We start from the raw sequence: 18405 nt of genomic DNA, 5'->3' as shown, positions 1-18405 counted from the left end.
GGAAATAGACCATGTTCGGGACACTCAAAGATCCAGGTAGCTGACTACTTTTTTAGTTATTGTAGAAATGAAACAAACAATTTCTTTTTGAGACAGTTAAGAAAGATAAAAAAATGTAATACAAAAACAAAAACCGAAAATTACCTGCTGAAAAAATGTTTATACAAAGTGATCAAAACTTTTTTCTGTAAAACTTAACTAAAATACATTTAATAATAAGCTTCAACAATAATAAATGTTCAACAAAAATTTTTTTGTGCTCTTATACAGTATGTCGGCTTAAATTGGAACCTATTGATAACTTTTTTATCAGTTTTACGAAAAAAAGTTATTCTTTATAAAATATTCTGCATCGTATAGAATCTAAGACGCAACCATGAGATATCACATTTTACTAATTTTATACGAGGTATGTCAAAAAATTTGAATTTCACTCAAGAGTAAAGTAGCTTTACACCGAACTTTAGGCCCAACACCGAAAGGTACAAATGGGTCTACTGATTAAGTAAGTAAGTGGGTCTCGGTGAATTCGTAACTATTTTAATCCCCCATCCTAATTACAGGCCAACTCGTAACTCTGGCGCGCAGGTAATTCTTCGATAACCAACTAACTACCGGTGAATTAGTAACTTTCATTTTTAAGTAATGTTGATAATTGAATACCGGTATTCCAGGTATGTACCTGTAAAAATTACTCTCTTTGAAGGTGGTGTAAAAGGTATTCATCATTTATGTATTGTCTTTTGGAAGAGTTACTAGAGAAAATCCAAATAAATTTTGTGAAAATGACTGAAATTCTTGTAACAGATAACAGATTTCGTAATGAGTGCACGTGGGTGTAAGTTATTGGTGGTAAATAATTTTAAATTTCAATTAAAGAAAGTGCTAAAACGTGGAAAACATTTATGGTATACCGACGGAATCATACGGCCTGCTATCATACGGCCCCTATTCTCATTTAAAAAATCATCGATTGCGTCATCACGCCCAGATGGATGACGTCACTAGTATGATATGTATACCAAAAAATTAGAATTTAAAAATAAAAATTGACCTATTTCGGGATTTATCTCCAGAGACGCCCATTCTCGAGAAAATGAATTTATTCCAACTCAAACGTCCTCACTGTATTTGTTTATAAGCCAAAAAATTGTTTATAACTTTAAAACAGTGCTGAGGCCGCTTAGATAATCCGATTTTAATTCTGTAAAGTGTATTAGATAGGTAGAGAGCCTCTTTATATGTGAAAAAATTAGCAAACTTCTAAATGATCTACTTTCTGTTCATAAAGCTTTTAAAAAATTTAAACTTTAAGAAAAAATTTAGATTGCAAAATTATTATGCAAAATCTATCAGGTCGACTTTAAGAGGAAACAGTAGCGATCAACAGGTGGCGAAAACGCGTTCCAAGATTGCGGCTGTAATTATGAATATTTTTTCGAGATATTTGGCACACGTATTCGTAATATAATAAAGAATGGCGGTACAGAGCCCAATTTGAAAAATATATTATTATGTGGAAATTACTCTGTAATTAAATACAGTATTAAAAAAACGAGCCTGTACCGCCATTAAGAAGCACAACAAAATACACTTTCTTCAAATAAATTTTTTTATCCGATGCCTAGATTTTGTGTCATTTTGGAACTACTAATGAAATAAAAAAAAGTAGTTCCAAAATGACACAAAATCTAGGCATCGGATAAAAAAGTTTATTTGAAGAAAGTTTATTTTTTTGTTCTTCTTAATGGCGGTACAGGCTCGTTTTTTTAATATTGTATTTAATTACAGAGCAATTTCCACATATTAATATATTTTTCAAATTGGGCTCTGTACCGCCATTCTTTATTATATTAAGAATACGTGTGCCAAATATCTCGAAAAAATATTCAAAATTATAGCCGTAATCTTGGAACGCGTTTTTGCTACCTGTTGATCGCTACTGTATCACCTTAATGAAATTTGGTGGACGATTTAACTATGTTATAAGGATTTTCTATGCGAATTACGAAGGTTCTAAGTGCAATCAAAGTTGTTGAAAAACACTGAATAAAAGAGGCCTATTTTGCCCCCTTATTTTGTATTTATTGCTATTTTTCAGAAAGGGTAATAATTTAAGACATTTTTAACTAGTGGTATATTATAAAAAATTCAATTATCTTTATTTTAATTCACTACGAAATGAATCGTTTGCTCCAAAATGAATCGTTTTAAAGTTATAAGCAAATAATATAGAAAAAAATTAATGTTTTTCGAAATTTTTAAATATTTTAATTTTTTTATTAATGTTCCGGGCATATTTGAGAAGGAGCATAAGTCAATTATTATTATTGAAGTTGTCACCTAACTTTATCTGCAAAAATCCGAATGCTACCTCGCACATCCACAAATAGACGTTTTTTTACAGATCTATACATATCTGGTCTATACATATGTACAGTGCGGTGGAATAAGTGTTGCCCCCCTGTTAATTTGTTTATTTTAAGAATATAAGCAAAACGCTCGAACAGGTCGATTTTTAAACTAATCATAGTATATCATAGCATCAACGTTTTGAACTTTACGCGATCCCTCTTCAGGTGACAGCCATAACTTTGATTTTTTTAAATGGTAAAGTACATCATGTGACACCTCATTTAACAGCTTTTAAAATACTGATTTCAAAAATGTATAATACTTTAATCCTTTTTGAGATCGCAGGCCCAAAATTTCGGTCGAACTCTTTTTAAACGCATTCATTTTTTTTCGAATTCTGAGAAAACTAATAAGTATTTTTGAAAAATTTAAACGCAGAATGAAAGATTAGATTATTACCGAGGGCTGACAGTCTCTTAGAATAAACAAAAAGTTTCTTTTGAATGATATATTTGAAATTAAAAATCACACTAAATTTTCTCTTTTTTCCACCACTGTGACTTATTAAAATAAACATTATAGGAGTACTCAGGGACTTTGGACCATCGAGAATACTGTAATATTTCATTCTGCGTTTAAATTTTTCAAAAATATTTATTAGTTTTTTCAGGATTCGAAAAAAATGATTGCATTTAGAAAGAATTCGACCGAAATTTTGCGCCTACGCTCTCAAATAGGATTAAAGTATTATACATTTTTGAAAGCAGTATTTTAAGAGCTTTTAAATAAGGTGTCACGTGATGTACTTTCCCATTTAAAAAAATCAAAGTTATGGCTGTCACCTGAAGAGGGATCGCGTAAAGTTCGAAACGTTGATGCTATAATATACTATGGTTAGTTTAAAAATCGATCTGTCCGAGCGTTTTTCTTATATTCTTAAAATAAACAAGTTAACAGGGGGGGGCAACACTTATTCCACCGCACTGTATAATATTGTTTCAATCAAAAGAGATTTCAATTTTTGTCATTTTTTTTTATAGGTACATATAATACACAACATGTTTTTAAGCAAACCAAGAACCATTCGCTTACATTACATAATAATATGCTATATGCCCCGTGTCCCCGTGTTGGCTTAATACGTTACTGTTCAAATTTATTTCTTACCTTTTAACCTAACAACTACCAGGGGTGTTAGAATTAAACAATGGTTTCGAATTCACCTGTATAAAGTTGCGAGTTGGTCAGGTAGTATAAAGGTTACGAATTGGCCGGTGTACATTTTGATTTAAAAAAGTTTGTCATTAAGAGTTACGAGTTGGCGCGTGTCCAAGTAAGTAAGTAAGTAAATTAACTTTAAATTTCACAATATCGAAAATTGTTATTAAAAGAAGTTGTTTGGAATTAAAAACTAAGTTTAAATGTTCAGTTACATCCTTCTAATTGAAATATTGTGCACTATAAAGATGTTAAGTGAAATTCATATATTTTTTACATATCTCGTATAAAATTGAAAAAGTTTGATATCTGATGGTTGTATCTTAGATTTTAGACCAGTAAAGGATTTTATGAAGAATAACTTTTTTCGTAAAATTGATAATAAAATAGTTATCATAATTGTAATAAAATGATGATGAGTATCGCGTAATTTGAGAAAAAATTGAATTTTTTTTTCAATTAGAAGGATGTAATTGTATATTAAAACATAGTTTATAATTTCAAATAAATTTTCATAACAATTTTTAATACTATGAAATATAAAGGTAGGTACTTTACTCTTTAACGAAATTCATATTTTTTGACATACCTCGTATAAAATTGATAAAATTTGATATATGATGATTGAGTTTTATATTTTAGACTAAGCAGAGCATTTTATGAAAAATAACTTTTTTTCGTAAAATTGACAATAAAAAAGTTTCCCATAAATATGGTTTCTAGAAGAATTTTCAAATTGTAATCCCATATTCGGATTCAGCATAATCAAAAACAAAACAGAAACATATTTGATCAAAGTAAAATGATGAATTGAACGATATTTTTAAAATTATTTATACAAAAAATTGTTATTGTTTAAACAATCAATAAACAATTAGCGGCAAAATCTGTGAGCAGAACTTTTTACTTTAACATATTTATAAACTAACAAAAAAAGTTTTAGAAAAATATAAGCTTGTTTGTTTTTTTCCGAAAGAATGCATGTTTTTGTTCTCTATTGACTCCCCTAAATAGAATGTAGCGCTATTTATACGCGAGAGTAGAGAATTTTGTATAATTAATATGTACTTTAATTGCCTTTTCTTTTTTTCAGAACGAAATGGCACCCAAATATAAGGTCACCTACTTCGATATTACTGCTCTCGGTGAACCAATTAGGTTCCTCTTAAGCTATGGACAACTTGATTTCGAAGACAGACGTCTTGGTGTAGACGGCATCGAGTGGTCTTCTGTTAAACCGAGTAAGTCACAAAAACTGTACAAATATATTTTTTGACTGTCTGCGTCTATTTAGCAAATAATTAGGAAATTTAAGACCTCAATGACCATTGTAGCTGAAGATGTTACTAAAGGTATTAGAACCCAACCTAAAGTATTAGTATCCATATTCTGGATATTCTGTTAGAAGTTAAACAATTTCTTTGCGAAGCATCTGTCCATTACGTTAGGGCACCCGAAGCTCCGACAAATAATCCCGGACAGAAAATCCCCACAAATTATCCCTGGACAAAAAATCCCCAGACAAATAATCTCCGAACAAAAAATCCCCAGACAAATAATCTCCCCGGACAAAAAATCCCCACAAAAAATTCCGGACAAAAAATCCCCACGAGATATTTGCTGCCGAATAGTTACCCGTGTTGAGCTGCCCCTCCCCCACTTGCAAAAATTAAAAAACAAATATATACACATATTCCCCAAATTAAAAATTTTGAGCTCGTTACCCTGGGCAGGAATTTAATATTTTAGTGGGGGGGGGGGGGTATAGGGATATTGAATCAATCTTTGCGGCAGAATTACGAGCTATTTATGAGCTCTCGAAGTGACATAGTTTCGATTTTTGAGCTTCACCCCCCAAATAACCCTTTAATTGATTTAACTTAAGAGAAAAATGCTGAGAAAAATTAAAATACGTCGTATCGCGGATATAATTCGTATAGCTTATATATTCTAAGAATAAACTTTTAAATTACGCGCATTTCAATAATGGAGCTACAACCCCTTCGCAAGAAAACCACCCCATCTTCCCGGCTTAAAAGATAGTTGTACTTAAAATGATTTAAATTCATTATTTGGCGACTACATATCATTTAATAATTTATGAGCCCCCAAGATACGAGCATTTAGATCATTAAATTGCAATTTCTTTTGTATAGTGCAGTCACTGAAGGTAAAAATCAACTATTACCTTTAATTTCGGTGAACCTTCATCAATTTTCACGAAAATTGGTGAGTGGGTAGAGGATACCTCAAGAAATAAAGGTGACATGGTGCCACCTTGCGCTTTTACCCTGAGGGTGGATTCCACCCCTAATGGGGGGTGAAAATTATTTTATTAAAAATAACTTCAATAATCGATCGAAGGACAAATTATAAGCAAAATTTGTTATAAAAAGTTATAAAAATAAATCAATACTTTTTGAGTTATTAAAGATCAAATATTTTAATTTTCGTAAAAAAATGCATACCTTTAAAGCGATTTTTCATAAATAACTCAAAAACTGTAAGTTTTCCCAAAAAAGTTTTCATTGCCAAAATTGAAGCTAATAAAAATATAATAAATTTCTTACTTGAAAAACCTTTTAATATTAATTTAACGTAAGTGATAGGTAATTGAACGTACAGTGGAACCCCGATAAGTCGGCCTCCGATAACCCGGAAGTCCGGCTAACCCGGACCGATTTTCATCAGACAAAACAAACATTTTTTCACTTTGACTAAGTTTTAACCAAGAAATAAACAATACTCTATACCGGGGGTGGGCAAAGTGCGGCCCTCGGGCCGCATGCGGCCCTTTATACATTTTTTTGCGGCCCGCGGAAAAGAAGTGAATTATTTTCATTTAAAGATTTTTTGAATTATTGCTAATGTTAATAAATAAATATAGATAATGAAGCTATTAATTAACACTTTCGCAGCGGTGATTTTTCCGCAAATTTTCAACTAACGCGGTCAATTATTTGGGTTTCCGGCAGAGTTCGGCAAATCCACGAAATTTCAACAAATGGAAACGATATTTTTGAAGTAGTCTGGAACTGTTTGGAAAATTTTAAATTAACGCTGTAACCACCTAGTAAGTGTAACAACTGACCACGCCGGAGCACCAAATTTAAGAGGAGCAAATATTGTAATGTTGAGAAAACTTTACGTCCATGAACGTCCATGAACAATTTTCAGAACATCAGTTATTATTTTTCACTGCTTAATCCATGAGCAGGTATTGTGCAAAAATGTTTTGCAAGTAGTCAACGCCAACGTCATTGCAATTATACAATATTGAATTAAATTAAATTCTCTAACGCGAGAATTTCAGTACCACCGTTGCATTTGGTTGTCTTTTTAAAGACAGATCACATGCTATGATTTTTTGGGGCGGATATTCTTGAGTTGGGATTGATTTCATATAATCGAATGAACTATCTTTTAGTAAAGTCGTCCCAGGAACGCAACTCATCAATATTGGCAATATCATTTTAAAGTCGTCTACTTTAAAATGTATAATACGTGTCTGAATTGCCGATATAAATGAGTCAGATTAAATAAATTATTAGAAGAATTTTTTACTAAGCAACAACATTTTTGTTTATTTAGTATTATTTTGTATTTTGACAACGACACCCGACTTGGACGTCGAAACGTTAATAAAATCATTTTTAGGTAAAATTGTGGCTTATTTCCCATTTGAATATACTTGATTATAACAATATTGTTAATTATTCCTTCAATAGGATTAAATCGTCGTGCATATTTTTATATTTTTTAATTCTTTCAAAGAAAACAAAAACAATGAAGGGACTCTAAGATTTTTCAAATTTATAACTTTGTTTATTTTGATTTAAATGACGCGTGTTGCATATTACGTATGATGCGTGTTTACATCTATTTAAGCACGGAATTTCCCTTCATTAAATAACTAATAGCAATGTGAAAATATAATTTACTATTTTATTTGGATATAAGCCACAATTTAAGTTTGAAATTAAATTTATTTTACGTTTCCATTTCCACTTCGGAAATCGTTATCAAAATACAAAACATTAATAAATTAAACTAATTAAGTAAATGCTTAATTTATTAATGTTTTGTATTTTGATAACGATTTCCGAAGTGGAAATCGAAACGTCAAATAAATTTAATTTCAAACTTAAATTGTGGCTTATTCCCAAATAAAATAGTAAATCGCATTAGATGTCACAAATCAGATGTTCATAGATAAAATAAAAATAAATAAATATATAGATACACATATATTTAAGGGAAATATCATGCTTAATTAAGTGAGAATGCTGTTTAGGGGAGAGGGGTACGGTTTGAAAAATTTGAAATTTTTGATTTTTTTATTATTTTTAACGAAAGTACATACCTATATTTATTTTAAACTTTATTTTAAGTGAAATTACATAAATAAATAAATAAATAAACTTCAAGAATAGTCTCTAAAATTTTCAGCTTGACCGGAGTAAAATTACCGGAAGTAACCCATGCTTAATATCCCTACCTTCGACTCGCTTTGCAGTAAAATGAGCGTAGTGAGATACGTTCAACAGCTGCTCCGTCTCTTTTGTAAATTACTCTGCGATTCAAAAACATATTCCGGAGTGCATTACTTTACGATTTGACAAACAAAAAATAAATTTAAATAAAAGTTTGCGAAACCAAACGCGTTTTCCCAAAACTGCTTTTTTCAAAGGCGGTGGACATTGTAACTCAAAAACTATCTACTTGACAGATCCACCTGAAATTTTTCATATATTTTCTTTAGAAATTTCGTGAGGTAACTCTGTCGAGATACGTTTTGGTTAACAATAATAAATATGTTGATTTTCACCATTTTTTTACAAAAATTTCCTTATTTTGACTTGTATTTTGAGTGATATCAAAAACTCAAAAATCGTTAAAACTAAAAAACTCAACAGCGTTACCTCGAGAAACTCATAAACTAATAAAATATTTTTGAATTTTGTGTTTCCTATGATCCATTGACGAGTTCTACTGCTAAATCCATTTTTTTGGAGCTGCCTGTAAAAATTTGCCACCGTTTGCTTATTTTTCAATATTTGGTCTTGAATTTTTTTTGAATAATCTTCGGATTGTACTGAATATGTTTATTTACTTTAAAAATAAAATATTTCTACAATAATTGCAAACAAAATTCAAGAAAAAGTGCTTGAAATGTTGATTTCAAACCATACCCCCCCCCTTAAACAAAATTAGTAAAAAGTTAAAAATTCGAACATGTTAAGGTAACAAATATTGTGGCCCTTGGTAATAGGCCAAAAATATTTTGTGGCCCTTACTAAAAGAAGTTTGCCCACCCCTGCTCTATACTCTATACTCTTCATGTTTTTGCAATTATAATGGAGTTTATCTGTAGGTATACCGTATTTTATTAATTTTTACCATATTCTCCGGCTAACCCGGATTTTCGATAACCAGGATCGGCCGCGGTTTCTATTAATCCGACTTATCGAGGTTCCACTGTATATTTTTTTTCTGCGTGTACTCAAATCTAAGGATCCAATCTTAAATAACGGGAAAACGATGCATTTTATAACATATTATACTTACTAAACACTTGTCAAAGTATGTACTTAGAAATACCTATCAAATGAGCTCCAGAAGAAGTTGATAGCATCAAAACTTATATGTACTCCAAAAATTTTCCAAAAAATGTTTTTTTTGGAATAACTGTTAATTTTTGTGATATCAGGCACATACAACTATTTGAAAGGTAGTTTGAAGATATATAAAACTGTATTACATCTTGTCTTTCAAATACAGTAGACTCGCGATTATCCGAGTCTCGGTTATCCGAGCCCCTCGGTTAACCGAGGCAAAAGTCATAACTGGTGAGTTACAACTTTCTACCTTGGCGCAACATCGCCGCCTCAAAAACAGGAATGAAGCTTACGAAAAAATCAATCAAATATTTTTTTAAACAGTAATATTGATAAGGTAAATGTTTTTATCTTTTATAGATAGTAAAAGTTATTAGTTTTATGATTAAAATATCCACAGTTATGGTTATTTACGTGTTTTTCTATCAACATAACCAATCTCAGTGTTAACCGAGTTTTTCCATATCCGAGGTAGTCACGGTCCCAGATACCTCGGATAATCGCCAATCTAGTGTACTTTATTTTTTTTAGGATAATTTACTTAATTTTGATGCTGTCAACTTCTTTCGGAGCTTATTTTTTAGGTATTTCTGAGTACTTTGACAAATGTAGGTATATTAAGGTATGTTAGGTTTTAATTATGGTATGGACTGTAATTATTTGCGCTGGAACGGATATATTGCATTAAGGCCCGGTTTTTCAGTGAACGGTTAAAATTTTGGTTAGCTAACCTAGTTTAAATTTTAACCAGTATTTCAACCCTCATAGCGTTTTTCAGTGCTTTAAATCAAGTTAAGAAAATCTCGGTTAGCTAACCATTTTTTTCTTCTGTTGGCAGTAGTAACTGTACGTGAGCATGTGCAATTCGAGAAATAATGAACAATTTGACAGAAAAATAAATACTGAAAAGACAATTTCATAACCAAATTAAAAAAATGATTAATGCAATGCAATATCAAGTTCGGAATCTTTGTTTAGTTCATAACGTCTACCTCGGTTTCATAACAGAAGAGAATTAGAATTACTGGGACGATTTAGACTTTTCTTCCGATTTTGTTTGTCAAAGACCACGGTGTTATCACTATTAGAACAGATTGACCAGGAAATCAGACTCTTTGGCAAATAATTAAGTATTTTGCTGTGTAGACAAATATAAAATAATCTTCTTAAAATATTACTAGGAATCATGCATTAAATCCTGTTACAGTAAGTGTAAACATAGGTACCTGTTACAGTTATATTTAAATATATTTCCTTATAATTCCTTCCTACATAATAACGATAATAATTTATAATTTCAATACTAATAATTTTCTTCTTTAATTTTCTTTAATACCTCCTAAAAGGAGGTATTAAAATACTTCCCGCGATGAAAGAAAATAACATAACCCAACTAAAGTCGACTTTACACTACATGATTTATCATGTGATTTGTCATATGATTTTTCCCATGACGAGCCGCATGACAATGCTTATGACAAAACGAGCCGTATAAACAATGCAAAATCATATGACAAATCACACAGTGTAAACATGTAAATTTCACTCCATGACCAATTCATATGACAAATCACATGATAAATCATGTAATGTAAAGTCGACTTAATCCCTTCTGTCAGGCATGTACTCAAAAAAATAAACATATGATTCATTCACTGCACCAATCCGCAAGCGTAACCGCAAAATTCGGAGTTAAACCATCTAACGAGGATCGGTTAAAATCGTGGTTAACTTAAACGAGTTTAAGCTCTAACCTAGTACTGAAAAACTGATTAACCATGAATATTTCGGTGACCAAAAAATCAATAGGTTAACCCAGCACTGAAAAACCGGCCCTTAGAAAACTATATTTTCTATATATAAAACTATATATTATGCATTAAGAAAACTTTCTAAAAATTCAATTCTTTTTATATTAAGTACATTTTATAATATATAGGGTGAGGCAGATAAAGGGTCTATTAGAAATATCTCGAGAACTAAAGACAACTTAATCATGAAAATTGGAATAAAGGGGTTTTAAGACTGGTCTATTTAATGAAAATATTTTCATCTATTCTCCCTGATTTCTTCTTTCTTAAAATATAAGGTTTTGTAATATTATACAGGGTAGTTTAAAAGATAATTACGTTTTTTTATTAATTTCGTAGCAATTTTCACACCCTGTAGAATTGTAGTAGTTTGACATCAAAAATTATCTTTATATTTAAATGGTTTTTAATATAGTCTACTATTGTTAAGAATTATTAGTATAGCTAAATTTTCAATTTTAGTGTACAGGGTTGGTCGAAACTCGGAATGAGTATTTTCTGAGTTTTCTTAAATGGAACACCCTGTATTTTAGTATTGTAATGAAATGCTATTTAATGGTACTTTTTAATTTCTTAAGCATTTCCTATACCTAACTGCTTTAATTTGTGCTTAATTGTTAATCGCAGCAAAATCGTAGGTACGTAGGTATTTTGATAGCTCATCCATTATTGTCAATTTTAAGTCGGAATGAATTAAACAAGCAAATATTGCTGTGGATAATTGTAAGAAATTTAATAATGAATCCGACCCATTTCCTCTTGAATTTTGGTGCAAGCATTGTCACGGGCTATTTTATTTTTATAATAGAGATGATTTAGGTGAATTCCAAATACACTCTAATTGCATAGCTATAAATAGAAATGAATTTGATATTTGTTCATCACCCCAATGAAACATTTTTTAAAACAAGTTTAACGTTTAAAAACGGTTAAAAAACAAAATAAAAAAGTGAAATCACGTTTTTTTGCGTTTAACTAGCTACAACTCTGGTCCATTTGAATATTTTTTTCTAAAGTTTGTACACTATATGTTGCTCACTTTTTTTTAAGACAACGGTATCTGTTTTAAAATTTTAGTGTTATTCTAGTAAAAGGTATGAATTTTTTAAAGTACAAGGTGCAGATTCGTGAATTGCAAAGTTTAATCGCAAAAGTTGAGTGGCAAAATTTGAAATTTATCCTATTAATCACGTTTTTGTTAAAACAGAATTTAAAGAAGTTTTCTGGAAAGTTTTAGTTACAAATGTTTAATAAAAAAAATGGCGCAACTTTTAATATAGACCTTATACATCCCCAAAATAACGCTTATTTTTCGAGATACTGACCATGGGCCGTGAATGGCTAATTTTGATCTTATTTTATGTTTTCGATGTTGCTGACAATGAAAAAGAGGTTTATTTTGAATTATACGTGAGGGAACATTGTCAAAATCGCAATTTTAACCTAAAAATCAAAAAAGTTAAGTCACGAATTTTTACTTTTAACTCGCTACAACTCTGTTCCATTTTAATATTTTTTTCTAAAATTTCTACAGCTTATATTTCTCAACTTTGTGAAGACTATGAAAGCAACTGTAGTGTTTCAGTCTTTTCTTCATAAAAATTATGAATTTAAAAAAATCAAAGGTGCATATTCGTGAATTGCAAAGTTAAATCGCAAAAATTAAGTGACAAAATTTAAAATTCATCTTTTTGATTACGTTTATGTTCAAAGAAGTTTTAAGGAGAGTTTTAGGTCTAGATGTGTTATAGAAAAAAATATGGTGCAACTTTTAATTTTAAGAAAAACGTGGTTTATTTTTTTTAGAGCAAAATTGCGATTTTGACAATGTTCTCCCACCTAACATTCAAAATAAACTTGATTTTCGTTTTCAGCACCATCAAAAACATAAAATAAGAAAAAAATGAGCCATTTACCACCAATGATCAGTATCTCTAAAAATTAGCGTTAGGGATTTATAACGTAAATGTTAAAAGTTGCACCGTTTGTTTTCTATAAAACATTTTGATCCAAAACTTTCCAAAAAACTTCTCTGTACTCATGTTTTATTTTTGAATTTAATTTAAGATCTATATTTCAAATTTTGTCAGTCAAATTTTGCGATTAAACTTTGCAATTCACGAATCTGCACCTTGTACTTTAAAATACTCATAACTTTTACTAGAATGAGAATAAAAGCTTAAAGCAGAAACCATTATCTTCAAAAAAGTGAGCGACATATAGTGTACAAACCTTAGAAAAAAATATTAAAGCGGACCAGAGTTGTAGCGAGCTAAACGCAAAAAAACGTGATTTCATTTTTTTATTTTTAGGGTAGAATCGCAATTTTGACAATATTCCCCCACCTAAAATTTAAAATAAATTTAATTATCGTTTTTATCACGGTCAAAAACATAATCTAAGACAAAAATTAGCCATTCACCACCCATGGCCAGTATCTCGAAAAATAAGCGTTATATTGGGGATTTCTAATGTCGACATTAAAAGTTGCACTATTTTTTTTTCTTACTTAACTTACCAGAAAACTTCTTTGTACTCTCTATTTTAACATAAACGTAATTAAGAAGCTAAACAACTTCGTCACACAACTTTTGCGATTAAACTTTGCAATGCACAAATCCGCACCATTTTCTTTGAAAAATTCATAACATTTATTAGGATAAGAATAAAAGCTTGAAACAGGTACCGTTGTCTTTAGAAATGTTAGAGCTATATACTGTAAAAATTTCAGAAAAAAATATTAAAATGGAACAGAGTTGTAGCGAGGTAAACGCAAAAAAACGTGATTTCATTTTTTATTTTTAGGTTAAAATTGCGATTTTAACAATGTTCCCCCACATAAAATTCAAAATAAACCTGATTTTCGTTTTCAGAACCCTCGAAAATATAAAGTATAAATAAAATTAGCCATTCACCCCTCCATGGTTAGTATCTCGAAAACTAAGGCTAAGGCTCCACAGGCGACAAATTTACGCTAGCAGTAGCCGTAAAACGAACTTAAGGTTCCGCGGAACGGAATAGGAATAGCCTATTCCGTTGGCAGGATTGTGCGTAGTCGGTTCAGTTCGGCTATTCCTATTCCGTTCCGCGGAACCTTAAGTTCGTTTAACGGCTACTGCTAGCGTAAATTTGTCGCCCGTGGAGCCTTAGCTTAAGCGCTTTTTTGAGGGTGTGCCGCTCGTGTATTAGTCAAGGAACATCTATATACAGAGTGGGCCAAAGAAAACAGTCCACCTTGATATTTCGCAGTATTTATTAGATTTTAAGGAAATGAAGAAACAGGTCGATTTTTAATCTAAGGGGGACATATTTTTGCGGTACATACATCTTTCATTTGTCAACCCCCTCCCTTCCACTTCCACCACCCCTTATTTTTAAATAGGGAATAGGAGTCGTGTGCTAGCTCATTTTAAAGGTTATTCAATTCTCTATTCAGTAATATTAACATTGACATAATTATTTATACCAAGAAAAATTATTTTGAATTAAAGTAATTGACACAGAAAGAAGAATGTATGTAATTTATTTAAACCAAAATACATTCTACTGCTGACAGAAAACAGAAAAAAAGTTTATTTGATAAATAAACATTGTTTGTTGCTTAAATTCAATATTCAACCTACCAAGAGGCAGATGGGTGTCAGCTTAAACATTGAAATTAAGGGAAAAGCAACGTTTATTTATCAAAAAACATTTTTTTTCTGTTACATAGCAGTAGAATGTATTTTGAATTAAATAAATTACATACATTCTTCTTTTTGTGTCAATTAATTTAATTAAAACATTTTTTTCTTGGACACCCTGTATAAATAATTATGTTAATGTTTATATTACTGAATACAGAATTGAATACCCTTTGAAATGAGCTAGCACACGACGCCATGTTTAAAAATAAGGGGTGGGGGAAGTGGAAGGAAGGAGGTTGACAAATGACAGGTGTATGTACTATGTACCGTAAAAATGTGTCCCACTTAGATCAAAAATCGACCTGTTTTGTCATTTCCTTAAAATCTAATAAATACTGCCAAATATCGGGGTGGACTGTTTTTATTGGCCCACCCCGTATATTAGTAAATATTGTATCATACTCAACTGTATTCAAAGGTGATATTTATTGTCCTCAAAATAATTATAGAATATTTTTTATACTATTTTCAGCCACTCCCTTCGGCCAAGCACCACTTTTGGAACATGATGGAAAAGTGGCCCATCAGTCAATTGCCATCAGCCGTTATCTCGCTAAGCAAGTAAAACTGGTAGGAACCAACGATTGGGAAGACTTGGAAATCGATGCTGCTGTTGATACCATCAATGACTTACGCGCAAGTAAGTTAAATATAAATCCTAAAAAGGAACTTGCATAACTTTTTATTTTAAAATGTTGTATTATTCATGCCTATTCTGTAACTCATTTCGATGATTGAAGTAAGGAAAATCGAATAGAAGTGACCAAGTCGAATTGAAATAGTCCAAATCGGTATTCCATGACTACTCCCAAATCTCTACAATCGGAATAGTGAATAGAAATGACTTCGACAGCATTTTCTCTGTCGAAATGAGTTTTCGATATTGTAATAATTATGTTTGACGCAAGCGCATTTTATTTTGTTTTGACGTGTATATTTTATAGGTACATATCCACTAAAATAGTTATTTTACTAACTAGTGCGGAAAGTGATACTTTCACGCACGAGACTGCCGTTGACCCGAACGACGCGATAGCGGAGTTCGGGCAAGCAGTCGAGTGCGGGGAAGACACTTTACGCATGAGTTAGGAACAATATTTTTTCTAGGGCCGTACGTTTGGAAGAAAGCCACAAAAAATAGAGTCATATCAATTTTTATTTAGGAGTGAAAATACACAAATTAATTCTTTGACAAGGTTATCAAAACCAAACTTTCAACATAATGGGTTACCACGACGACGATATTGGTTTCCATGATGATTTAAAACCATTGTAATTGTCTACTGATTTGACTTTTAAATATTATGTCAAAAAATTTTTATTTCATTGAATTATTGAACATGAACACAATAAGATACATTTGAAATAAATTAGTATCTAAATAATATCTAAATATTAGTTTATTGCATGTATTATAGTATATTATAATCCCACATTAGAAGGTATTCTACTTTTCCGCACGCCGTGCGAGAAAATTTACTTTTACGCACGCCGTGCGGAAAAGTGCAACTTTCGGAAACGAAATGCGTGCTAGAAAGTGGCTGTTTAAGCACGGCCGTAGAAAAATAGTTTATTACTATTTATAAATAATTGAAGAGTCCGAGGGGAAAACGATGAATGTCAATTTTTGGCCATTTTGCGATTTTTGTGCAATCTGTTAGCTTAGAAAGAGTACTATCAACCTGTGAATGGCCAAGGGGAAATAACGGTGAGAATTGTCTTAAAAACACATCACAAGATTGGACTTTACGTCCAGGGGGAAAACAATGAATGTTGGGGAGGTTTTTATTTTAAATCTCACCCCACCGCACCGTGGCGAAAGGGGTTAATTATTCCCTTTTGCCTAATTGGACATCGTCAAAATATTTTCATAAAAGCGAACTAATTTAAATGTTGTTTTCACAACAAATATGTAACTTTGTTTCGCATTTTACCGAAAAACTTCCAGATAGACATTCATCGTTCTTTCCCCTGACCCTTCAATTATTTATAGTATTTGTACCTTTTTGTAGTTGCTTAATTTTTTAGTACTTATGTGGTGTTATTTATTTAGAGAATTGTATATTTAATTTAGACATGTTGTACGAGTATGTATTGAACCTAACCGTAATTTATTTGGCATCTGAATGTTTGCCAGTCACAGTGTTGCCAAACTTTTTTTGTTTATTTCTTGTACAATTTCAATCAATGGTATAATGTACAAGAATAAGATTGTATAGTATAAGAACGTTTACAATATGAAGATAGACTTACAATGTTGATTGGTAAATATATTATACCAGTATAGAGGGTGATCAACTTCTGTGACAAAGTTTAATATATCTGTTATTATACAATATATGAAAAAAAGTTGTTAATAAAAGTTATAGACACCTTTAATGTACAAATTTTAAAATTAGTCAGAAATATACAGGGTCTTCCATACCACGGTGCCAAACAAAAGTTATGTTTTTTTAAATGGAACACCCAGTATTTTATTCAAAATCTGGTTTCTCTACATTTTTCTGATTCTAGAGATATAACACTTGTCTAGGGTTATACTGAGTGTTTCAAAGTTACGAGCACTTTTATTAAAAAATCATACTGATTTGATCGCCCTGTATGTTTCTAGCGGTGTAACATAAATTTATTTTTTTAATGCTTTTGACTGTCGATATTAAAGTCGTTTTGCAACAATGTACAATTTTTTTATAACTACACAAATTGTATACAGGGTAAGTCAAAATGTAAATACAAGATTTTCTTCATAATTTTAAATGGAACACCCTGTATTTTATATTATTATCGAAAAGTTCTATCACTATACTTACATGTCTTTTAAATATTCCCTATACCTAAAGTTATTAGTTTTCGAGATATTTTAGTTTTATTGTTGATAACAACATGTATTACTTAGTTATTAATAACAATAGTTTAATTCATTAAAATTTATTAAAAAAAAACTAAATTAAATAAAAAAAATGTTCAACGCACTTTTTATGATATAAAAGGTGTTCAAAATGACCTCCCATAACGTCTACACAACCCTGGAGACGAGTTTCGAAAGACCTACTGATGTTTGTAAGCATTTGTTGTGTGACACTTTGAAAGGCGTTTTGAATCCTTATTTTCATATCAACTATTCTTGGAGGTGTCCTATACACTACGTCTTTAAAATAACCCCAAAAAAGAAGTCAACTTCGTTTAATTCTGGTGATCTGGGTGGCCAGTGAAATGGCCCATCTCTTCCCATCCATATTTTAGGAAATAGTTCATTGAGTTCACCGTTGACAAGTGCGTTGTGGTGAGCAGGGGCTCCGTCGTGAAGGAACCACATATGTTGCCGGATGTTTAATGGTACATTTTCAAGTAGAATAGGTAAATTATTCACTAGAAAATTTAAATAAACCTCACCATTTATTGATTCCTCAAAGAAAAAAGGACCTATAACGTAATTGCTTATGATTCCACACCAAACATTTAAGGACCATCTCGTTTGACTATGCGTCTGAGATTGTATCTATGTATCTGTTTACACTACCATTTTTGTGGAATGTGGCCTCGTCTCAAAAAAAAGCACAAACTCAAAAAAATCTCTCTGTATAACTATTTGTTGTTGTGACCATTGACAAAATTGTACTCTTCGTTCGAAATCATCCCCAACAAGTTCCTGATGTAATTGTATATGATATGGGTGCATGTTGTTTTTCTTGAGTATATTTTGGATATATCCATAAC

General features: G+C 31.1%; 1 protein-coding gene across 2 annotated transcripts in view; it reads left to right on the top strand.

The window, feature by feature from the left end:
* LOC126881452 (glutathione S-transferase-like) overlaps positions 1 to 18405 on the top strand; it is a 137783-nt gene that overhangs the window by 32311 nt on the left and 87067 nt on the right. For both annotated transcript variants that reach the window (XM_050645735.1, XM_050645736.1), the window contains exons 2-3: positions 4667 to 4814; positions 15161 to 15328. In XM_050645735.1, the coding sequence (XP_050501692.1) occupies positions 4673 to 4814; positions 15161 to 15328 (310 nt within the window). In that variant the 5' untranslated portion in view covers positions 4667 to 4672. The remainder of the gene's footprint in view (positions 1 to 4666; positions 4815 to 15160; positions 15329 to 18405) is intronic.

Source organism: Diabrotica virgifera, chromosome 3, assembly GCF_917563875.1.
Source record: "Diabrotica virgifera virgifera chromosome 3, PGI_DIABVI_V3a".
NCBI lineage: Eukaryota > Metazoa > Arthropoda > Insecta > Coleoptera > Chrysomelidae > Diabrotica > Diabrotica virgifera.
The sequence above is the reverse complement of the archived record's forward strand: the minus strand, read 5'-3'. Positions and strand labels throughout refer to the sequence as shown.